The sequence below is a fragment of the Gossypium arboreum genome, chromosome 11, assembly GCF_025698485.1.
Source record: "Gossypium arboreum isolate Shixiya-1 chromosome 11, ASM2569848v2, whole genome shotgun sequence".
Lineage (NCBI taxonomy): Eukaryota > Viridiplantae > Streptophyta > Magnoliopsida > Malvales > Malvaceae > Gossypium > Gossypium arboreum.
In genome coordinates, this window is record NC_069080.1 from 133,999,072 (window position 1) to 134,024,201 (window position 25,130).

At 35.0% G+C, this 25,130-nt stretch overlaps 1 protein-coding gene and 1 long non-coding RNA gene across 2 annotated transcripts; both read left to right on the plus strand.

The window, feature by feature from the left end:
- The first annotated feature begins 666 nt into the window (after positions 1–666).
- LOC128284068 (uncharacterized) lies at positions 667–8,968 on the plus strand. The gene is made up of 3 exons (XR_008274383.1): positions 667–835; positions 7,672–7,945; positions 8,731–8,968. It is a non-coding gene; the product is annotated as an uncharacterized LOC128284068 (long non-coding RNA).
- A 7,843-nt stretch (positions 8,969–16,811) lies between these two features.
- LOC108472145 (uncharacterized) lies at positions 16,812–22,221 on the plus strand. Its single transcript, XM_017773659.2, has 11 exons — positions 16,812–16,840; positions 17,031–17,088; positions 17,703–17,815; positions 17,917–18,019; positions 18,946–19,022; positions 19,697–19,832; positions 19,947–20,044; positions 20,190–20,280; positions 20,361–20,470; positions 21,809–21,909; positions 22,045–22,221. Exons 3-11 carry the CDS (start codon positions 17,712–17,714, stop codon positions 22,083–22,085), a joined length of 861 nt encoding a protein of 286 aa, XP_017629148.1. The 5' UTR covers positions 16,812–16,840; positions 17,031–17,088; positions 17,703–17,711; the 3' UTR covers positions 22,086–22,221.
- Positions 22,222–25,130: the final 2,909 nt, after the last annotated feature.

Here is a 25,130-nt window from a genome sequence, read left to right on the forward strand (position 1 = left end):
CATTATCCGTTCACTGCCAAGCTGAATTTCTTCTGTACCAATAATATAGCAGAATATGAAGCTTGTATCATGGGACTTCGTGCAGCAATTGAACAAAACATCCAAACTTTAGAGGTATACGGAGACTCAGTATTAGTGATTTATCAGATCTGTGGAGATTGGGAAGTGAGGGATTCAAAATTAGTCAAATACAGTGATCTCGTGGCAGGGTTGTAACGCCCCAATTTTCGGGAATTCTGTGAATGTTGGCATAGGTTTAATTATGTTAGTGGACCTCTAGAAGGCCCAAGCTTAAGATAGAACCCGGTAATTTTAGTTAATTTTTGTTCCATAAGAAAAAGGGGGTGAAATTACGAAATAGAACCTATGTGAAAATGTTTGAAAATGTTATAGGCTAAATTGAAGTGGCCAAATAAATAGGAGTGCAAAATAGGAGGATTTGCATGACAAACCTCCCATTTTACATGAAGTGGCTAGCCATCATGTTGTTGTAGACAAAATGTGCACTTGATATCCATAATTTATGGTACAAATTGATACAAATTGATAATAGGTTAGGTAAATGTTTCATGATAATAGGTTAGGTAAATGTTCCATGATAATGGGTTAGGTAAATGTTTCATGATAATGGGTTAGGTAAATGTTTCATGATAAGAATTTCATGTCTTTTGTATTAAAGAATTAAATGGATGAAATATGAAGTTTTATTAAAAGAAAAAGGGGTGAAAAGAACAAAGTTTTGTCCATCTTTGATCATCATAGCTGAAAGTTAGAGAAGAGAAAGGAGAGGAGAAAGCTCTTGAGTATTCGGTCATTAGGAGGAGGAAAATTGAAGGTAAGTTCTTGGTACCTTGCTTCTATTTTGAGGTTCATGAGTTCTTCTTGATTCTACCTTAACTCTTGAAGTATATTTTGATTTTTAGTTGTGTTGTGAGCATTTAGTCATGAATTAAAATGAAGGAAATGGTTGTTGTTTCATGTTGTTTTGATGAAAAATGGAAGATATGTGAAGTTGAGCCAAACAAATGAGCATGCATGTGCCTTAGATGCTAAAGGGAAAAATCAGCTAACATGTGCTTTAAAATGATGAAATGGAGATTATGCTTAAGTAAAAATCATAAATATGTGATGATTGATTGGTGATATACATGTTTAAATAACATGCATGCAAGGTAGGTGTATGAAAGAGTGATTTGGTAATAAATCTGCTTGGGACAGCAGCAGTAACGTGACTTTGGAAAATCACCATAAATTGTGGGAGATGAATTAGAAGCTGAATAAATTATGTAATTAAAGCTTATTGAGTCTAGTTTATAATGAAATAAACAAGAACATATTTCGAATTCTGTACAATGAGAAATTTGATTCGTAATGAAGGGTGGTCAGATTAGTCAAACAGTGAAACATGGGAAACTTTGAGAAATTTCTGGTATTGATTGGCTAAACCAAAAATTCTGAAAATTTTATGGATAGAAGATAAATGAGTCTATTTTCAGGGAAAATTAACGGAACTTGATTTGGAGTTTTGTAGCTCCGGTTATAAATGATTTAGTTACTGTTGCTCAGGAAGACAGCTTGCAGTGAAATTATGATTATGTGGTAAACATTGACAAAAATTTGTTAATGAGTTGCTTATTGATTTCTTATAAGCTTACTATGATCTGTAGGTGTGGTTGGCCGAATATTGTAAGGGGTTAATACGTAGTTTGTATTTGAATAGTTAGATTAACGTGTTAGTAATCCAATTGTAGGCGGTTCGTGTGTGGATCTCGTCAAGATATCGTCGCAAATGTGTGTAACTAACACCCTCTTTCTTAGTCTAGATCAAAGAAAAGTCGAAAAGCGAAATGCCGAAAACCGGTATTTTGTAGATTTGCAGTGTGCGAATGCTCGTGAGGTAAATCGATTAATGTTTTTGGTAAGCTGCAAAATTTGGACTGCAAAGTGCATGATTTACGTGCCTCGATATTTTTGGGCTTAATGGGCCAAAATTGGAATGATGGGCCAATCTGCCCAATTCGGTAAGAACCCTCGATGCGTGATTCATTAGTACGTGAAAAGTAGGAATATGCATGAAAAACCCTAAAAGCAGCTAAATTACTATAATACCCCTATGTATGGAAAATTACTTGTTATACCCCTAGGTGCAAAATTACCAAATACCCCTAGGGTTAAATTGACCTAAATGCATGTTTGATTGTTGTTATTTATCGCATGCCATGTTGTTATTATCTGATGCATGGGATTGGGATATTGACGAGGAAGTACTGAAAGTGGCTTGTCCACGTCTTGGAGGCTTTGCCTCAATTTATCGATAATTGAGCAGCAAAGTCAAGAATCGTGGAGTGTTAAATTTGGGTGGGTTGAGCTATTCCCCACATGGAGTGTATGGCTGGTACGGTGGAGTGTAGTGGTTGGTGGGTTGAGTAGTCTCCCAAATGGGCTTGCATATGTTTACCGATGTTGCATGTATTTTGAAATGGGCCTATGGGCCATCTTGTTATATGAATAAGGGCTAAGGCCCGCTTTATTGTAATCTGAAAAGGGCTCGCCCAAGACCACTGTTACCCAAATGGGCTTGCATATGTTTACCGATGTTGCATGTATTTTGAAATGGGCCTATGGGCCATCATCATTATCTAAATAAGGGCTAAGGCCCGTTTATTGTAATCTGAAAAGGGCTCGCCCAAGACCACTGCACTGAATGGGCTTAGGCCCAATAGGCTTGAGTGACTTGGGCTTTGAATGGGTTTTCCTTACACACCGAGTTTCCCAAACTCACCCCTTTTATTTTCATCCACGCAGAAATCCCCAACCATAGTGGGCTTGGAGTCGTGAGGGAATTCGGAGTGGCCACCGCTCGAAAGTTTGATTTTCTTCCGTGAACTGGACATCCTTTTAATTACGTTTGAGGTTTTGGGCTTTTAAATGTAATAAGGCCGCTTATTTATTTTGATGGTTTTATATGTTTTATTAAGATAGATAATATTTATTTTAACTGTTGAAATTGGATAGCTTTAGGCGCTTTCAAAAACAACAGTTGATTTCAAAATAACACGACAACAAGGAAAGCTTCCGCAATGAAAGCATTTTCCAAAATTAATCACTTTTCCTAAAAATGACTTAATCAAATCGGTTTCCTAGAAATATCCATGACGTTAAGGTGTGGCAATGGCGGTATGCATGTCTAGGATTGGATCCGAAGGGAGCTTGGTACTTAAGCAGTCCGATGGACTCACCACCTCTTTTCCGGTTTCCTACCTGGTGCACAGCTTCCTTTCACTTTAACCCTTAATGAATTAATCTTTTGAACATCAAGTACGATTTTCTAGACTTAGAATGGAAATTTTTTTTTTACGTTTTGATGTGGCATGTCGGATCCGGCCATAACTTCTGGGCCGGGTTTGGGGTGCTACATTTAGTGGTATCAGAGCCCAGTTACAACAACTCAGCTGTGGAATGGGTTTACAAAAACAAAGATTTTTGAAAGCGAAAATTTTATAAAGAATGCGAAAAACTTGATTTTTAAAATTTAGATCTTTAAAAGGTGGCATTCCGAATCTCCGGCTCAAGTCTGTAAGTATTCTGAATTTTTCTGAATATTTTCCTGAATTATCTGTTTATACTGAAACCCTACTAGGACATTTTAGATAGGATGATACTGAAACCATAGGAAAATCTGATAAGAGATTGAAACTGTAGCTAGACTTCGATTCTGCGAAAACAAACTCTGAACTACTGTCTGATTCATAAAACATTTGTAATAAACACTGGAATATTAATTGATGCATAAAAATTCGTAATCAAGATAATACGATATGAGTACAAGAGGCCGTGGACGGGGTCGAGGAAGTGCTCGAACGAGATCTTCGTCTTCGAGACATATGCCGGCGGTGGATGCACCGGTACCACTGGCAATAGAGTTAGAGTCTCATGACCGCAGTGCCGGGGATGATGCCCTGTCACAGGCAATGCTTCGTGTTCTGAAAAGGGTTGCCGGGGCAAGTACGGGTAATGGAGTTCGGGATCTATTTCGAACGACTTGAATAACGAGCGAGATTTTTAGGGCGTGTTCGGTATAGCCCGAATGTGGCGAAATATTGGTTGGAGGCCACAGAACGGATTATGGACAACTTGGACTGGTCTGAGGAGATTGTGAGTGGGGTATCTGTACTAAGTCCTTTGGGTCACTTTCGGTTAGGGTAGACAAAGCAGATAGGATGTACCCTTAGAAACTCAAGGTATGATTTTCCTGGAGATTTGATGGAGTTACTGTTCGAGAGTTTGATCTCATTTTGGGAATGGACTGGCTTGTTAAGCATAAAGCGACCACTGGATTGTGCTGCTAAACGAATGGTGTTAAGGACCACAAAGGATGAGGAGGTTATGGTGATAGGTGAGCAAAGGGATTATTTGTCCAATGTGGTGTCGGCATTAAGAGCCGAGAAGTGGAGTCAGAAAGGTTGTGAGGCCTATTTTGCATTTGTAAGTCAGTCGGAAGAGGAGGGACTGACAGTGGATAAGGTTAGGACCGTAAAGGAGTTCCAAGATGTTTTTTCGGAGGAGCTTCCAAGATTGCCTTCGAACCGAGAAGTGGAGATTGGAATCGACTTATTGCCTGGAACGGCACCAGTGTCTATCACACCGTATAGAATGGCACCGAAGGAGTTGGTAGAGTTAAAGGCATAAATTCAAGAGTTGTTGGATAGGGGCTTCATTAGGCCAAGCGTGTCTCCATGGGGAGCACCGGTGCTATTCATGAAAAAGAAGGATGGTATGATGTGGATGTGCATTGATTATTGCCAGTTGAACAAATTGACGATTAAGAATAAGTATCCACTGCCAAGGATTGACGATCTGTTCGACCAGCTTAGAGGAGCTTCTGTATTTTCCAAGATCGACCTTCGATCTGGATATCATCAGTTAAGAGTCAAGGAGGCAGATATCCATAAGACAACATTCAGGACTCGGTATGGTCATTACGAATTTCTGGTTATGCCATTTGGACTGACGAACGCTCCTGCAGCATTTATGGATCTGATGAATCGTGTGTTCCAACCATTTTTTTATCAGTTCGTAGTCGTCTTTATTAACGATATCTTGGTATATTCTGAAACTGAAACGAAACATAATGAGCATATCCGTATAGTGCTCCAAGTGTTAAGGGAGAAGGAACTCTTTGTGAAGTTCAGCAAGTCTGAACTTTGGTTGAGGGAGGTAACCTTCTTAGGACATGCGGTCTCTGCTGAGGGGATTAAGTGGACCCTCGAAAAATTGAAGTGATTTTGGAGTGGAAGCCGCCTAGGTCAGTGTCAGAAATACGGAGTTTTCTAGGACTGGCAGGATACTACAGAAGGTTTGTGGAAGGTTTTTCTGTGATGGCAGCACCTCTGACAAAACTCATAAGGAAGGGAGTATCGTTTGTATGGACTGAGAAGCAGCAGGAAGCTTTTGAGAAGTTGAAGAAAGTTCTGACTGAAGCACCTGTGTTAATTCAGCCGGAGTTTGGGAAGGATTTTAGTGTGTACAGTGACGCATCACACGTGGGTTTGGGCTGTGTGTTAATGCAAGAAGGTAAGGTGGTTGCATATGCATCACGACAGCTTAAGCCTTATGAGGGGAACTATCTGTTTCATGATTTAGAGTTGGTAGCAGTGATATTTACACTTAAGATTTGGAGACATTACTTGTACGGAGAAATGTGTAAATACACTGACCATAAGAGTCTTAAGTATTTGTTGACTCAGAAGGAGCTAAACCTTAGGCAAAGGAGATGGATTGAGTTACTTAAGGATTATGACTGTTCGATCGAGTATCACCTAGGCAAGGCTAATGTGGTAGCCGATGCTCTAAGTCGTAGAGCTATATCTGATCTGAGAGCAATGTTTCCTCGTCTGAGTCTGTCTGATGATGGAAGTCTGTTGGCTGAGTTGCAAGTGAGGCCAACCTGGGTGGATCATATTAAGGAAAAAAAAATAGTTGAACAATGAGTCTTTGGTCGCTCGTTTTCAACAAGTTAAGGAAGGGGAAACTTCTGAGTTTAGGAGCCAGAAGAGACGATGCATTAATAATACCCTCTTCTGTTTGGATCAGGTAAATTTCGAGGACGAAATTTCTTTAAGGAGGGTAGAGTTGTAACGCCCCAATTTTTGGGAATTCTGTAAATGTTGGCATAGGTTTAATTATGTTAGTGGGCCTCTAGAAGGCCCAAGCTTAAGATAGAACCCGGCAATTTTAGTTAATTTTTGTTCCATAAGAAAAAGGGGGTGAAATTACGAAATAGAACCTATGTGAAAATGTTTGAAAATGCTATAGGCTAAATTGAAGTGGCCAAATAAATAGGAGTGCAAAATAGGAGGATTTGCATGACAAACCTCCCATTTTACATGAAGTGGCTAGCCATCATGTTGTTGTAGACAAAATGTGCACTTGATATCCATAATTTATGGTACAAATTGATACAAATTGATAATAGGTTAGGTAAATGTTTCATGATAATAGGTTAGGTAAATGTTCCATGATAATGGGTTAGGTAAATGTTTCATGATAATGAGTTAGGTAAATGTTTCATGATAAGAATTTCATGTCTTTTGTATTAAAGAATTAAATGGATGAAATATGAAGTTTTATTAAAAGAAAAGGGTGAAAAGAACAAAGTTTTGTCCATCTTTGTTCATCATAGCTGAAAGTTAGAGAAGAGAAAGGAGAGGAGAAAGCTCTTGAGTATTCGGTCATTAGGAGGAGGAAAATTGAAGGTAAGTTCTTGGTACCTTGCTTCTATTTTGAGGTTCATGAGTTCTTCTTGATTCTACCTTAACTCTTGAAGTATATTTTGATTTTTAGTTGTGTTGTGAGCATTTAGTCATGAATTAAAATGAAGGAAATGGTTGTTGTTTCATGTTGTTTTGATGAAAAATGGAAGATATGTGAAGTTGAGCCAAACAAATGAGCATGCATGTGCCTTAGATGCTAAAGGGAAAAATCAGCTAACATGAGCTTTAAAATGATGAAATGGAGATTATGTTTAAGTAAAAATCATAGATATGTGATGATTGATTGGTGATATACGTGTTTAAATAACATGCATGCAAGGTAGGTGTATGAAAGAGTGATTTGGTAATAAATCTGCTTGGGACAGCAGCAGTAACGTGACTTTGGAAAATCACCATAAATTGTGGGAGATGAATTAGAAGCTGAATAAATTATGTAATTAAAGCTTATTGAGTCTAGTTTATAATGAAATAAACAAGAACATATTTCGAATTCTGTACAATGAGAAATTTGATTTGTAATGAAGGGTGGTCAGATTAGTCAAACAGTGAAACATGGGAAACTTTGAGAAATTTCTGGTATTGATTGGCTAAACCAAAAATTCTGAAAATTTTATGGATAGAATATATATGAGTCTATTTTCAGGGAAAATTAATGGAACTTGATTTGGAGTTTCGTAGCTCCGGTTATAAATGATTTAGTGACTGTTGCTCAGGAAGACAGCTTGCAGTGAAATTATGATTATGTGGTAAACATTGACAAAAATTTGTTAATGAGTTGCTTATTGATTTCTTATAAGCTTACTATGATCTGTAGGTGTGGTTGGCCGAATATTGTAAGGGGTTAATACGTAGTTTGTATTTGAATAGTTAGATTAACGTGTTAGTAATCCAATTGTAGGCGGTTCGTGTGTGGATCTCGTCAGCATATCGTCGCAAACAAGTGTGTAACTAACACCCTCTTTCTTAGTCTAGATCAGCAAAAGTCGAAAAGCCGAAATGCCGAAAACCGGTATTTTGTAGATTTGCGAGTGTGCAAATGCTCGTGAGGTAAATCGATTAATGTTTTTGGTAAGCTGCAAAATTTGGACTGCAAAGTGCATGATTTCTGTGCCCTCGATATTTTTGGGCTTAATGGGTCAAAATTGGAATGATGGGCCAACGGGCCCAATTCGGTAAGAACCCTCGGTACGTGATTCTGTTAGTACGTGAAAAGTAGGAATATGCATGAAAAACCCTAAAAGCAGCTAAATTACTATAATACCCCTATGTATGGAAAATTATTGTTATACCCCTAGGTGCAAAATTACCAAATACCCCTAGGGTTAAATTGACCTAAATGCATGTTTGATTGTTGTTATTTATCGCATGCCATGTTGTTATTATCGATGCATGGGATTGGGATATTGACGGAGGAAGTACTAAAAGTGGCTTGTCCACGTCTTGGAGGCTTTGCCTCAATTTATGATAACCGAGCAAAGAAGGTCAAGAATGTGGAGTGTTGGGCTGGGTGGGTTGAGCTATTCCCCACATGGAGTGTATGGCTGGTACGGGTGGAGTGTAGTGGTTGGTGGGTTGAGTAGTCTCCCCAAATGGGCTTGCATATGTTTACTGATGTTGCATGTATTTTGAAATGGGCCTATGGGCCATCTTGTTATATGAATAAGGGGCTCGGCCCGGTTTATTGTAATCTGAAAAGGGCTCGCCCAACCACTATTACCCAAATGGGCTTGCATATGTTTACCGATGTTGCATGTATTTTGAAATGGGCCTATGGGCCATCTGTTATCTAAATAAGGGCTAAGGCCCGGTTTATTATAATCTGAAAAGGGCTCGGCCCAAGACCATTTATTACTGAATGGGCTTAGGCCCAATAGGCTTGAGCTGACTTGGGCTTTGAATGGGTTTTCCTTACACACTGAGTTTCCCCAAACTCACCCTTTTATTTTCATCCACGCAGGAAATCCCCAACCATAGTGGGCTTGGAGCTGTGAGGGAATTCGGAGTGGCCACCCGTTCTGAAAGTTTGATTTTCTTCTGGTGAACTGGACATCCTTTTAATTACATTTGAGGTTTTGGGCTTTTAAATGTAATAAGGCCGCTTATTTATTTTTGATGGTTTTTATATGTTTTAAGATAGATAATATTTATTTTAACTGTTGAAATTGGATAGCTTTAGGGCGCGTTTTCAAAAACAACAGTTGATTTCAAAATAACACGACAACAAGGAAAGCTTCCGCAATGAAAGCATTTTCCAAAATTAATCACTTTTCCTAAAATGACTTAATCAAATCGGTTTCCTAGAAATATCCATGACGTTAAGGTGTGGCAATGGCGGTATGCATGTCTAGGATTGGATCCGAAGGAGCTTGGTATTAGCAAATCAGATGGACTCACCACCTCTTTTCGGTTTCCTACCGGTGCATGACTTCCTTTCACTTTAACCCTTAATGAATTAATCTTTGAACATCAAGTACGATTTTCTGGACTTAGAATGGAAATTTTTTTTTTCGTTTTGATGTGGCATGCCGGATCCGGCCATAACTTCTGGGCCGGGTTTGGGGTGCTACAAGGGTTGATTAAAGAATTCAAAGAAATAACTTTTAATTACTTTCCACGAGAAAAAAACCAGTTAGCTGATGCCCTGGCCACTTTGGCTTCAATGTTTAAAGCAAACAGAGAAACAGAAATAATGCCTCTTCAAATGAGCATATATGAAACCCCTGCACATTGTTTCAGCATTGAGAAAGAGCCAGATGGGCAGTCATGGTTCCATGATATCTTAGAATACATCAAGAATCAAAGGTATCCCGAGCAAGCAAATGTGAACGACAGAAGAACAATCAGAAGAATGGCAGCGGAATTTATTCTTGATGGGGACATCCTATACAAAAGAGGAAAAGATCAGGTACTCTTGAGATGCGTGGATACAGTTGAAGCCAGAAAAATACTTAAAGATGTCCATGAAGGAATTTGCGGGACACATGCCAATGGTTTCACTATGGCCAGGAAGATTATAAGACTCGGATATTACTAGCTGTCGATAGAAAGCGACTGCATTAATTTCGCACGAAAATGCCACAAATGTCAAATTTATGGTGATAAAATTCATGTAGCCCATTTGCCCTTCACGTCATGACTTCTCCGTGGCCTTTTTCTATGTGGGGCATGGATGTTATAGGGCCAATTTCCCCAAAAGCTTCCAATGGACACCGGTTCATTTTTGTGGTCATTGATTACTTCACAAAACGGATAGAAGCTGCATCGTTTGCCAATGTGATGAAGACTGCGGTTTGCAGGTTTTTGAAAAAGGAAATCATTTTTCGATATAGTTTGCCTAAAAGAATCATTTCAGATAACGCCTTAAATTTGAACAACAAGATGATGAAAGAAGTGTGTGAGCAATTCCAAATAAAGCATCATAACTCCTCGCCCTATCGCCCAAAGATGAATGGAGCAGTTGAAACGGCCAACAAGAATATTAAGAAGATTATTGGGAAAATGACTGAGACATATAAAGACTAGCACAAGAAGCTACCATTTGCTTTGTATGCATATCGCACATCTGTACGGACATCTACGGGGGCAACTCCTTTCTCTCTGGTCTATGCATTGGAAGCTGTGCTACCTATCGAAGTTGAGATCCCCTCTCTACGAGTCTTAATGGAGTCAAAATTAGAGGAAGCAGAATGGGTTTGAGCTCGATATGACCAGTTAAACCTCATCAAAGAAAAACGTCTAAAGGCAATTTGTCATGGACAAATGTACCAGAAGAGAATGATCGCGGCTCATGACAAGAAAATACGGCCAAGAGAATTCCAAGAAGGAGAACTCGTGCTGAGAAAGATTTTCCCAATACAAAGAGACCTGCGAGGAAAATGGGCACCGAATTGGGAAGGACCATACGTCGTAAAGAAGGCATTCTCGGGTGGAGCTTTGATTCTCACCGAGATGGATGGGAAGGAGTTACCGAGTCCAGTGAACTCAGATGCTGTAAAGAAATATTATGCTTGAAAAAGGAAACCAAGATGAAAACCCGAAAAGGGCATCTTAAAAAAAAAAGAGAGAAAAAAGGGATCAAGGTGAAAACCCGAAAAGGGCGTCTTAATTAAACACAAAAGATTATGATGAAAACTCGAAAGGGCATTCTAATGAAGCAAACCCGGGCTTAAAGAACAAGGCGTTTTGAACGGTGGGTCAAATAGTGAGACTACAGTATTTGAAGCATTTCTGAAAGCTCGAAATCTTCTACGCAAGAAGCCATGCTCGAAAAGATTCTTGATTGAGAAACGTGAAAAAGTTCATGCATTGAATATCTAGAGCATTTGTATTCGTTGAATGCAATCCCTTTTCTCTTTATGACACTTTTTTACTATTATTGGTTAACTTTCTTTGTTTACTACATTTGAAATGAATAAATGCGAGGTATCCTTTTGTCCCTACCTGACCATTTTTTTCATGCATCTCATTATGTGGTCCATTTACATGATAAATAGTAAAATGACATACTCTAAACAAAAGAAATGTTAAGCATTACCCGGGTAAGAATTTGATAAGTACAAGAGCCTCAACGCAAGGACAAAAACTCAACCAGGGGCAAAAGAGTGATATCTGGGAAATACGGATTATTCGTGAAGCTTGAGGACGGGTACAGAACCTGAAGAGAAAGTCAAGAGTTGAAACAATGAACACAGATCATCAAAAATCGTGACGAAAAAGGGATATATGACAGACATGCCTAAAGCTCATATCATAATCATGTAGGCATAAATGCATTTAAGTCAAACATGTGCATATCATGATGACATCATGCATGACATATACAGGTACTCCAGTAGAGTAAGAGGATGTGATGATAGCTGAAAAGACACATGAATTCCACCAAATTACATGTTTTGGTATTCTGATGTTTTATTTCTGTTTTTCAAAAATCAACTCATATTGCGAGAGGTGAGTTGAGCCTCAGGACATGCTGAGGTAATTTCAATTTCTGTTTTCTTCAATTTATGTTTTTCAAAAATCAGCTCATATTGCGAGAGGTGAGTTGAGCCTCAGGGCATGCTGAGGTATTTTCAATTTATGCTTTTCAATTTCTGCTTTTCAAAAAAATCAACTCATATTGTGAGAGGTGAGTTGAGCCTCAGGACACGCTGAGGTAATTTCAATTTATGTTTGTCAAAAAAAAATCAACTCATATTGCGAGAGGTGAGTTGAGCCTCAGGGCACACTGAGGTATTTTCGATTTCTGCTTTCCAATTTCTGCTCTTCAAAAAAATCAACTCATATTGTGAGAGGTGAGTTAAGCCTCAGGACACGCTGAGGTAATTTCAATTTCTGTTTGTCAAAAATCAACTCATATCGTGAGAGGTGAGTTGAGCCTCGGCTCACATGCTGAGGTCTTTTCAATTTCTATTTTTCAATTTCTGTTCGTCAAAATCAACTCATATTGCGAGAGGTGAGTTGAGCCTCGAGGCACGCTGAGGTATTTTCAATTAATGTTTTTTCAATTTATGCTTTTCAAAAATCAACTCATATTACGAGAGGTGAGTTGAGCCTCGGGTCACATGCCAAGGTATTTCCAAAATCTATTTGGCAAATTCTGTTTTCAAAAATCAACTCATATTGCGAGAAGTGAGTTGAGCCTTTGCTCACGTGCTGAGCTATTTTTCAATTTTTGTTTTTAATGTCTAGTTTTTAAAAGTCAATTCATATTGCGAGAAATGAGTTGAGCTCAGGATCACACACCGAGTAAAGAACAAAGATTGGAGCCGATTGAAGCCACCAGATTTTGTCTCCCTGAAGTTGCAGTGGAGCTGGTCGAGGATATCAGATCTTGCCTTTCTGAAGTGGCAGAAGAGAAGACCAAAACCTTATCTCACGGAAGCAATAGAAGAGAAGATTGAAGCTGTAGATCTTATCCTTCTGAAGTTACAGTGAAGCAGATGGAAGCCACAAATCTCATATCCTTGAAACTACATTGAAGTAGATTGAAGCTACAAGGCCCATATCAGAAGATGCAATGAACTGAACCAAAGCTACAAGATGCGATGGACTAGTAAGAGACTATCCGGAAAAGAAGAGCGCCAAAGAAGTCAACAATTGGCAAGATCGGGCGAAATTGGCCTTTCATTATGTCTTTGCTCTATTCCCGTTACATGATAATGAGCAAAGAGGGGCAGCTGTTGTAGGCCAATTTTGGCACAAATACAACCAAATACCCACCCCAATTTCATCAGCCCAACATCATCAAACCCAATCTAAACCAACAGCCCACCTAAACTAACCTACTAAACATTTTCCAGCAAAGAAAAAAACCCTAGCCACCTCCCCACTTTCCTCTGACACCAGCCACCATCACCTGCTCCACCAGTAACCCCCATACCCTGCAAAAACAGAGCAAACAAGCAAGACGGGAAAATATGGCAAAAGTAATAAAAAAACTTGTAAAAGATGGCTATAAAAAGCCATTCAAAAATGTTGTAAAAATGGGGGTTTATTTTTTTTAAAAGAAAGATTGTAACACAGATATTGGAAATAAAAACGGATACGAAAACAAAAAAAGAGAAGGAAGGTTCAAGAGGTTTAGTTTTGTTCTTTTTTTTTCCTTTTTTCTTCTTTTTGTTCTCTGCTTACCTTGTTTTTTTCATATTTATTCATTTTTTTTTCCTTTTCTTTTTTCAAGAAAACCTTTTTTTAACAAAGAAACATAAAAAATTTTAAAGTAGGCGTGCCTAGGTTGCGCTCCTTCACTGTCGTCGTTGGCGGTAGGGCGGGTCTCTAAGGAACCCAATCGACAGAAAGAAAAAGGGGGAGGGGGAGAGAGCATGGAAGTTTTTTTGTTTTTTTAAGATTGGGGGTTGAAAATGAAACACAAAAAAAAAAATCTTTGTTTTTAAATAATGGTGTTGAAACGGCACTATTTTGTTTGGTGGGTGGGGTCTGTGCACTTTCCCTAAAAGGGAAATTTATGCGTTTAATCCTCCTCTCTCGCAACCTCATTCAATTAACCCCCATTTTCTATCTTCTTTTATTTTTTTAAATTTGGCCCTCAAATCTTGTTTGGTTTTCGTTTTGATCCCTAATTAACTATCCAATATTTATACTTTTATATCCCGAATTTTAATTTGTTTTAGCCATGTCCTAAATCTATTTAATTTATTTATTAACCTTTTTTAAAATGTTTCATTTATATGTTATTTCAAATATTTTATATGTTGTTTATTTACATCATTATTGTAAATATTTTATATATATATTTTTGTACATTTCCTAATATTTTCTTTTATTGTAGATATTATTATTATTATTATTATTATTATTATTATATGCATATATATGAAGTATCTTTTATGTACATATTATTTTATATTATTATTACCAAATATATCATTTTTTCTTATTATTAGTACATGATTTGTTTTTATTTTCTTTTTTTGCAAATGTCATTATTATTGTTATAATAATTTCTAGTATTTCATGTTAAAATTTTTCATTAATGATATCATTGTTTGCGTCGTTTATCTATTTTTAAATTCTCACTTTAGAAATATTTTTTTCTTATGTTTTAATTAATTTCAATAAATAAAGCAACGCGCCGATTTAACATTAAGTCGTAGATTTCATCGCTATGTTGGGTGGAATTTGTCGGCTCGTGCTAAAGACGGAACACCCTTCTAAAAAACCAAAAAAAATAAAAACTAAACTTTTTCGTCTTTTCAATCGCATCACGACTAAATATTACATTGAACTCGCATTTTTGAAAATCAAGACAACACGTGTTTATAAGATACCAATTTTGGGCATCGCGAGGGTGCTAATACCTTCCCCGCGCGTAACCGACTCCCGGACCTTATTTTTCTCTGGACTTTTGACGTAGACCTAAACTCGGCCTTCCTTTTGTTTTAAAAAATAAATCTAATAGGTGTCCGATCACACCTAGGAAAAAGGATCGGTGGCGACTCCCTCTTTATTTTAAAATCAAACTTCAGTTTTCAAGTTTTCAATAAATCGCCACAATTAGCGACCAAATCTAAACATTTTTATGTCGCTACAGCTATCCAAGTGCATCATTGCTAGAGAGGCTTAAAGATAGCACATCAACCAACTTTCACTCTTAAGCATTCTAAACTTCAGATGCTAACAATTAGGTTTGAGACCTTCAGAATGTGAGTAGATGAAACATTGTTTAACTTTCATGCAAAATTATGTGATCTCTAACCACGAATTGACTCTTGGAGAGGAGTATTCCAATACAAAATTGGTGAAGAAGGTCCTCGGATTGCTCCCTACAATTCTCCATCTAAGTGACAACCATAGATGTGGCCAAGGACAACGACACGATGAGAATTGATGAGTCACGCGAATTCAATATTAATCGGGACCACATCACCATTTGAAGGGACTTAAAATGCTTTCTCAATTAGCTTAATTTACTCATTATGATCTAATAATTCCCCCTAATTTCTTCTAACACTCAACTCACTTTTAATGATTGACACATTATTTATTCTTCTTTGAGTAATTCTCTTTCCTCCTAACCACACCACCTTTGAACCAAGAGTTAGCCTCCCATTCTTATTTAATAAATTTCTAATTTTGTCAAGGCCATCATTAATGTTTGACACTCCTAAAGCTCTAGGAAAAAGTGTAGCTGCAAGGGGATAGTCAGAGGCTTTGGCATCCCCTTGGTTAAATGAAAGAATTTAACTTTTTTTAACTCTTAAATGAATTTTCTAGCTTCCTAGCCCTATGCTCCTTCCAAGCCGAATCAATCACTAATACAATGAAATTATGTTGCTTTCTATATGATGCTTCTCTTTCCCACCATTCCCATAGCTTTGCACTAGCTTTCAAATTTTGCATCTTTGGAGTTACCATAACATCCCCTTTTGATGAGACTAAGTCCTCCGAGGAGCTTTCCATATTGAGTAAACCACATCACCAATAAGCAACCACAAATCTTACCTCTCTAATAAGCTAACACAAGCATGTTTCCATGAATTAAAGATTTCATGTTACAAGTATCTCCATCAATATTAACAAAAATTTCCCACTCTTTAAACGTCCAAATACCCCCACACATGCATGGGTAAACTAGGTCGTGCTATGTGTAGGGTTGTAGTACAAGATGAGGGTGGACATAGATTTAGGGTCCCTTTGGATGGGCGGTGTGTTTATTTGCCGTTAGTGTAAAAACAATGGTAATCGTGAGATTAGTTACTGTAGTGATACTGTAATGTGAGACAAAAAAAAAACTAAATGCACCGTACTAGAGATAAACGCCCCTCTAAAGGGGCCCTTAGAAGTATTGAAACACTCTATGCATGCACGGGTATCCCATAACATGATAACTAATGCTTGGGTTAACAATTGAGTCAAATTCAAATAATCTAATTTCTACTCGAGTAGCTACGGAGTTTAAGCAATTTTTTTTTAGTTTAACCTTTCTTTTTTGCTTAATATTGAAAATATCCTGATTCGAGATAAACTAATCATAATTAAGGCATTGTTTGATAACTCATTGAAAAAATTAAATCGGCAAAAAATTAATATTTTCAATGATTTAAATTTTAAGCATGTTTCATTGAAAAGGGTTAAAAATAATAACTAAATAGGAGCTACTTTTCACTTATTATTTATCAAACAATCTAATTAAATTTCATACTTAATTTTAAGTATGTAATATACTAAATATATTTAATAACTTAAATTCAGTACTTAATTTTTAAATCTATCAAACAACACATTAAAAAACAGAATCAACCTTTTCCTTTTATCAAGTAAACAAACTCAAAATCCCAATTACTTATATCTATTAGAGCTCAAACTTTTAAAAATAAAACTCAATCAAACCCTAATACTAATCATTCATTGAATTTCATAGTCCAAGATTCTTCATAAAGTTATATCTTAATAAAAGGAAAGAAAATCCAACCTGAATTCTATATCCTAATTAGGACTAATTCAAAATCATGAATAGGTTTTTACCATAATTGAACCATCCTTCATTATTTATATATTTTTACATATTCACTAAAATGAATTAACCATCTTTTGTCGAAAAACTATTGGTAGGAATAATGTTTTTTTAAAAATAATTTTTAGTTTTTTTCATAATCTAGTTTACATTTGTGTTACATTTGTAATTTTAGTCAAGATTTAGGAAGCAAAAGTTATGTGTTAATTTAATTATTTTAATAGATGATTTTCAATAAATTTTACTTATATCCTCTTTTTTTTGTATTTTTTATATATTTGCAGGAAACGAGATGTATTAAGTCGACCTATTCGTGACTCAAGAAAACTATACAATAAAATTGTAAGATTTTTCTTTTTTTTTCTTTTTAAATTTCAATGATCATATTTATTCTTTTTGGTACAATGCTTAGAACTATCCTACAATGACAACAGTACCGATATCAATCGAGTTAAGACTCAATCGACAAATCTAATCACTTGTTTGGGACAAATCCTTGCTGATTTTTTATTACAATCTATTTCACGGTAGAGCCAATGAGTGTTAGGGGTAGTTGTTTAGATTATATAAGTTTTAAAGTTATATTATTTATTTAATTTAATGGCGTGAATAATTGTTTTTCCTTTAAAATAGTTAAAAACCCTGAAATGATTAATCTCCGTCAAATGAAAAATGAATAATTTTAAAACGTAAAAAACTTTGAAGGGGCCTACAATTTTACCATATCTTTCGATCAAATAACCCGTAACTCAAAACGGGTTTATAGAATTGAGAGTGTCAAGACTTCTACCTGCCTCGTTAGCTATATCATTATTCATCCAACTGAAACTATCATTTAATATAAAAAATATTAGTATCATTTTGTAATATTTTAATATATTTAAACAGTAAGATAATTTTTTGAATATCTAATTGAACCGAACTTGATCTAACTCGACTCAATGATTATGCATTAGGATCAACATATGGAAAAAGAGGGCGAAAATGCAGGAGACTCATCCTCCTCCTCAGAAGAAAGCAATGGAACTCAACAAGAACTTGATGAATCCCAAACATCAATGGGTCAAAGGTGCAAATTAATTATATTCTTAATTTTATATTTTGATAAAAATTACTTAATTAAATCTCATTTATTCTTGTTCATATTTTTAATTGTTTATGTACCATCAGATCTTCAGAGATAATTGAAAGCATCACAACCCATCCATCACTCCCAAATCAGCCTTTGCAACAACCAATTATTTCCCCTTCAATTTACAATTCAAGTACTAAGGTATTATCACAATACTTTGATCATCTATTACACTATCATATTATATGTAATTTGATTTCGTTTTAATTGATTTATAAATTTTTTAAGAGTTGGTATTAAAGATGGCAACATAGTGGGGGAGGTAATTTTTTGCCCACCTCGATATAGTGTTTTGATACTTTAAAATTGATCTGATTTCGATTTCAATATAATTTTATGTGTTTCAATCCAACTCCAAAAGTAAATAAAATACCCAACCCCGACCTGACTAATATGTCACGTTTTCAATTTATTATGCATTTTATTAAAATATAACAGTAAAATCTAAAATATATTTTTGAGTTTTTCCGTATAATGCAATAGAAAGTAACATAAAACCCTACATAAAGTTATATGCTGTATATAGGAGTATTTTCTTATAAGTATTCCAAAGGGAGGTTGAGTTTTCCTAAATTCAGTTCAACTCGAAATTGATTCTCGAAAAAAAATTTTATCCTAATAAAGTTCAAAGATGCTCTATAAAATAATAATTTTTTAAAATATTAATCTCAATAGGTTCTTATCATATCTGCTTTTTTTATACAATGCTTAGAATTATTTATAACCCCTCCCCAACCATTAAATAATAAGATATTGTGCTTCAACGCATTAGTATCTACGTCCTCCTACACTACCAATAACGTCGATGCCAATCAAGCTAAAACTTAATTGGCACAAAAGAATTCTTCAATAAAATGAGTTTGGCAATTATACTAAAAAAAAATATCTATGTAATTGACATGTCTCTACTTTGTTAATTTATCAATTTCTTTAATAATATAATCTTAATAAGGTAACTTTTATAAGCACATTAGTAAATTTTAAAATTTCAATATCAAAAGTAAATTTTTCTTTTTTTTTCCCTTTCATTTATTAACTAAAGTATGTATTGCTTAACATTTTGATAGGCAATGGAGTGGTCACATGATGAAAGGATTCAATCACACAATCATGAGCAAAACAATGTTGTTGAACAATTACTTCTGTATGTCTTTTATTTCTAAATATCCCAATTATGCTACCCTTATTTTAATTTATTTTTGCAAAACTATTTAGTAAATTTAGTTTCTTGAAATTATATATCTTATGCTAATATATTAAGAAAAACCTCTTAAACTATTAGCACATAAATTTTTTGTGGTCAAATAAGTCCCTTACCTTTAATTTTTACTCGTTATATCTCTTGATTTTAATTTTAAAGTAAAAATATTTTAAATTTCAAGCTCTTATCGATCTTAATTTCTTGTTGATGCTATAGACATTATATACGCTTTAACATCAACATAAAATTTAAAAGAGTAATCATAATTTTCAAAAGAGTGATTAAGTGTTATGTATAAAACAATTTAAAAAAATAATATTGTTTTATTTTTATTTTATAAACTGTTCTCATCAAATTCACAAAATATTTTTCTCATCAAATTCACAAAATATTTTTACTTTAATAATAAAATTAAGGGATTTCGTGGGTAAAAATCATAGGTTAAAGGCTTATTTAACTATAAAAATAGTGTAAGAACCAGGGCTAGGGGTGTAATTGAGTTGAGTTGAGCCTGAATACTGCCAAGCTTGAGCTTGAGTTGAACTCAAAATTTAGAACTCGATACTCGACTCGAGCTCGATTTAAGATATAACATTTTGTTTTTGGTAAATAATTAGGTCTCAAGTAATAGAAGAACCCACTCAAGGAAGTGGAAATTTGATGAAAAATAATACCATTAGAGCATCCAATGGCTACCATCTTCCAACATCAAATCTTCCACCACAATTCCGTTTGGATTTCTCTTCTATACAGGTTCATTTATTTATTTTGTATACTTACTACAAACTTGCAATCTTTTTTGTCAAATTTTATAAAAGACCCTTATACTATACTTTTTGACATTTTTTACATTATTCATTTGTATAGAGTGAGCAAGGAAATTGGAGTGGATCGTCTTTGGCCGATACAAATTGGATGAATAGGCACCCTTTTCCTCATACACATGAGCCTACTATAGATTTAGGGTATTAAAAACTTAAATTTTTCCTTTTTTTATTTAGCAATTTTATATTTAAATATATAAATCGATTCTCTGAGTATTTGTGTAATATTGATGTTATTTTTCGTCTCATAAAATTTAATATAGTAATTTTATTTGTCCTTCCAAAGGCCACATGGTTTTGGCTTCCAAGCACTGCTGAATCAAGCTATAGCATCAGATACTTGTCATATGAATGATCATGATAGGCCAATTCAACAAGTATGTATAATGCTATATTAATTTCCTTAATGTTTTCTTACTTAATCTAATTTATTGATGAATAAATATTTGTGTTGTAGATGAAAACGAGTTTGCAAGAAGACCCAAATCTCCATTTTATGGATTGGATGTCATTAAAGGAAGGCAATCAACATCAAGATATTGGTCTTCCTAGTGCTTCTGGTTCAAGGTAATATGGTGAAATTTCTAAATAGTCCCTTTAAAAATTATGCAGATATAAATTAATATATTAATAAAATTACACTTTAACTTTTCCAGAAATTTATAACTTAGTTACCTCTCTTAAAAGAAAGTTCTGACTTCGTCCTATGTGTTTAATATCCATTAGTTGCATATCAATTAAATTGGACAATCCCTATACCCTTTATTAAAAATTAAGTAAAATATTATTTTATATTTTATCTAGATTTGTTAATGTGTTGATAAGACAAAGATTGATCTGAATTGAGTCTAGTTTAAGGTAATTTTTGATAATTTTGAAAGGATTTTATTATAATTTAAGTAATTACTTTTTCTATTTAAATTTAATTATAAAATATATAAATTTTGATATGAAATTAATTTTTAAATAATTTAATATAAACTAAAAATATTAAAATAGATCTTGAAGTATTACTTTTTTTAAATAATTCCTTATACCTTCATAGTACCCAAATAATTTTTTTTCTTTTATTTGTACCAAAATTTATATTTTCATATAAATTAAAGATTCATAAATATTGTAATTTTTTATTTCATTGAATTAAAATTTTGAATGTATTTGATAACGATATTAAATAAAAATGGTTTTGATATATTTACTTATCACTTAATGTTGAAAATGTTAAGATGATTTAGTTTTTTTTAAATTATCTTTTAAAAAATTATCTTTTAATTTTCGTTAAAAATGAAATATTTAAATTATTGTATAATTAAATTTTATTTTATATTATCTAAAATAGTATAAAATATTATGTTAATTAGATTAAAATTATGAAATAAATAATTTTAAACATCTAGATTTACTATTAGCTTTAGAGGTTGTTCAGAGATAGAACCCAAGACTAATTTTTAAGTATTATTCACATTCATTTTATGGTCCATGTTCGGTATTTTGTGCCTATCCTTCCAGATAATGTTGACTTTAAGGTTCGAATTAGCATCTCCTCTTGAGAATGTAATGTGTATTATCATTGCATTCAACATTAATTGGTAAAACATGATATTGATGTCAATTTAAGGGGCAAGACCAAAAATGAAAAAAATTATTATACCGCCCCTTAAAATTTGTTCAAATTATAAATAAATATATGGTCAGATTGCACTTCCCTGCCCCAAATGAAAAAAATTCCATTGAGTTCTTTAAAATATAATAAAATTACATTTTGACCTTACAAAAATTTATATTTCAGTTCTACCCAAAAGTTTCTAGATTGCACTTGGATTTGAGTATACTCAAGCATATAAAATTAAGAGCAACAATCCACATATTTGGATATTATATATTTGATGAAACTTGTATCCTCAGGTCCAAATTTATCATGAACAAATTGTACGATCCATCGTATGAAGCCATGGGATTGCCAGTGGATCCTCATCTAAGAATGTTTCAAGCAAAATATGGTAATGGTAAGTTCCATTTACAACATCAATTATATATGTTTTAGATAATTTTATTACCATTCTTTCCAATTGAAAATTAAAATAGAATGTGTTGAAATTAATACAACTGTGGCTTTGTGTTTTTCATTTGATTCTTTGTAGCTGCAGAAAACAAGGATAAGGATAATGAGGAACATCGTTGATTCGAGACCTTTTAAAAATTATAGTTTGTATTGCTTATTTATAGAAACTTTCGAGCTTGTTGTGTGAAAAACTACATTCATGATTTTGCTTTGTTTTAATTTGTTTGATGATGAATTACAACTTTGGTTTTAATAAGTTTGAGAATGATGGACTAAAAGGAAAGCGGTATTAAGTTTTTGAAGGGTCTAATTATAATTTTTAAATATTTTTAGAGTTAAATGCGAATTTTTAAGTGTATAATTAAAATGAATGTTAGATATAAATACGTATTTGGTATAATTATGTTTTAATTTAATAAGAACACACTTATGTGTAATTTGAATCGATACAAGAATGGTTATTCTTTTATAAAGCAAGCAACCATTTAATAGCAATGTAGTTGTTGAAAAGTCAACAAAGGTAGGAAGCAACTTGTTAAAAAGGTGAAGCAAGTTGCACCGAATGTTGAAAAGTTGAATGGGATAATTGCAATTTTGGTCCCTAATTTTTAGGCCATTTGCAAGTTAGTCCCTGAACTTCAACTATAAATAGGCCTTTTCATTTTTCATTTCAACCATCCCAACCAATCTTTCTCTCTTAGTTTTCTCTCTTCTCCCATTTGAGAATTCTTAAGGAATTCTATTTGTTTGTAATATTTTGGAGATAGTAAAGTTATCATCTGGTGTTAGTGCCCGAGGACGTAGGTATAATTTACCGAACCTCGTTAAAACTCTTGTGTTCTTTCTTGTCCTATTTTTCTTTCAATATTTGAGGGTATAATAGTAGTATTTAATTGTGCTATTAAATTACTATAAAAGGGATATTCTGACTAAGGAAAGACTTGGTATTTAAGAGATCCTTGTGATCCACCTCTCTTCCCTGGGAATTGAACTTTGTGTGATTTTTTAGTACAATAATTTACACGCTTCCGACCCTATTGAAACAACAAGTGGTATCAGAGCCGAAGGTTAATCGTAGTATGCTCTGTGGTTGCAGTTTAAACTGATCTTCCACATCAGAAAAGATTTCCTTAGGTATATTGAAAGATTATGGAGAAAACGGTCGGTGTAGGAGCTTCAACATCGTCCATGTGGACAAGACCGACAATTGCAAATGCAAGATTGGCCGTGGAGATCTTTGATGGCACGGGCCATATTGGTATGTGGCAAAGTGAGGTTCTAGATGCCCTTTTCAGCGAGGTCTAGACATTGCCATTGATGAAGAGAAACCGGATGATGTCACAGGAGAAAGATTGGAAGGCGATCAATCGGTTGGCATGTGGCACAATTCGATCATGCCTTTCTCGAGAGCGAGAGGTATGCTTTTTCAAAGGAGACTTCGCAAATAAGTTCTGGTGGCACTTGAAGAAAAATTTTTGAAGAAAAACAGTCAAAATAAGCTCCACTTGAAGAAAAGACTGCTTCGCTTCACTTACGTCCCAAGTACCACAATGAATGATCACATCACCAAATTTAATCGGTTAGTCACCGATTTGTTGAATATGGATGAGACATTCAAAGATGAAGATTTGGCTTTGATCTTTGTTGGGGTCACTTCACGAGGAGTTTGAGTTCCTAGAAACTACTCTACTTCATGGCGGGAGTGATATATCTCGAGCGAAGTGCATGCGGCCTTATACGCTTATGAACAGAGAAAGAAGGACAAACAGAAAAACTCAATCGAGATCTGAAGCTTTAGTAGTCCGAGGTCGTTCATACACTCGGAAGAAAACTCAAAAGGGAGATCAAAGTCAAAGTCCGGACTCGGGAAAGATGAATGTGCCTTTTGTCATGAGAAAGGCCACTTTGGAAGAAAAATTGTCCAAAGTCAAGAATAAGGGAAAAGTCTGCTGTAGATACTTGTGTTGCAAAGCATGATACCAAAGACTCAATTATCATTGGTTGCATCATCATCGTCGTTCCATTCGGATGAGTGGATATTGGATTCGGGTTGTACCTATCATATGTCCCCTAACCGGAGTGGTTCTCGATTTAGTAGAACTAAATGGAGGAGTTGTTTATATGGGCAATGACAATGCACAGTAAAACTGTTGGGATAAGTTCAATCCAATTAAAGAATCAAGATGGATCAACCAGAGTTCTAACTGATGTTCGGTACGTGCCCAGTTTGAAGAAAAATCTCATCTCATTGGGAGCCTTGGAATCCAATGGTTCGGTTGTTACTATGAGAGATGGGGTTTTGAAAGTGACATCTGGCGCACTTGTGATATTGAAGGGCATCGGGAAAAATAACTTGTATTACTACCAAGGTAGTACAGTTATTGGAGCGATCATTGCAGACTTCCGGTAACAAAGAATTGGACTCAATGCGGTTGTGGCATATGAAGTTGGGACATGCCGTGAAAAATCCTTGCAAATTCGGCAAAGCAAGGATTGTTGAAAGGTGCAAAGGCTTGCAAATTAAAATTTTACGAGCATTGTGTTCGGGAAAGCAAAAGAGAGTGAAATTCGCCTTGCTATCCATAATACAAAAGGTATTTTGGAATATGTTCACTCGAGATGTGTGGGGCCTTCCAAAACACTTTCGTTGGGAGGAAAACACTACTTTGTTACTTTTGTTGATGACTTTTCCGAAGAGTTTGGGTGTATACCATGAAAACTAAAGATGAAGTGCTTGGAGTTTTTCTTAAATGGAAAACTATGATCGAAAACCGACCGGCAAGAAAATCAAGCGGCTTAGGGCGGACAATGGAGGGGAATATAGAAGTGATCCGTTCTTCGATGTGTGCCAAGAGTATGGTATTGTTCGACACTTCACAGTTAAAGATACACCACAGCAGAATGGAGTGGCAGAGCGTATGAATCGAACATTGCTGGAGAAAGTTCGATGTATGTTGTCCAATCTTTGGGTTGGGCAAGCAATTTTGGTTTGAGGTCGTGACATACGCGCCATCTTGTTAATCGTTTGCCATCATCTGCATTAGAAAGAAAAACTCCTATGGAGGTATGGTCCGAAAACCCGCTCTGATTATGATTCATTACATGTGTTTGGATCCACCGCATATTACCATGTGAAGGAGTCAAAGTTAGATCCGAGGGCAAAGA

Coding starts and splice junctions, on each gene's coding strand:
- LOC108472145 (XM_017773659.2), top strand. CDS start 17,712: ATGGAAAAAGAGGGCGAAAATGCAGGAGACTCATCCTCCTCCTCAGAA. Junction 19,023..19,696: donor GTTGTTGAACAATTACTTCT/GTATGTCTTTTA, acceptor GTAAATAATTAG/GTCTCAAGTAATAGAAGAAC. Junction 20,471..21,808: donor CCTAGTGCTTCTGGTTCAAG/GTAATATGGTGA, acceptor TTGTATCCTCAG/GTCCAAATTTATCATGAACA.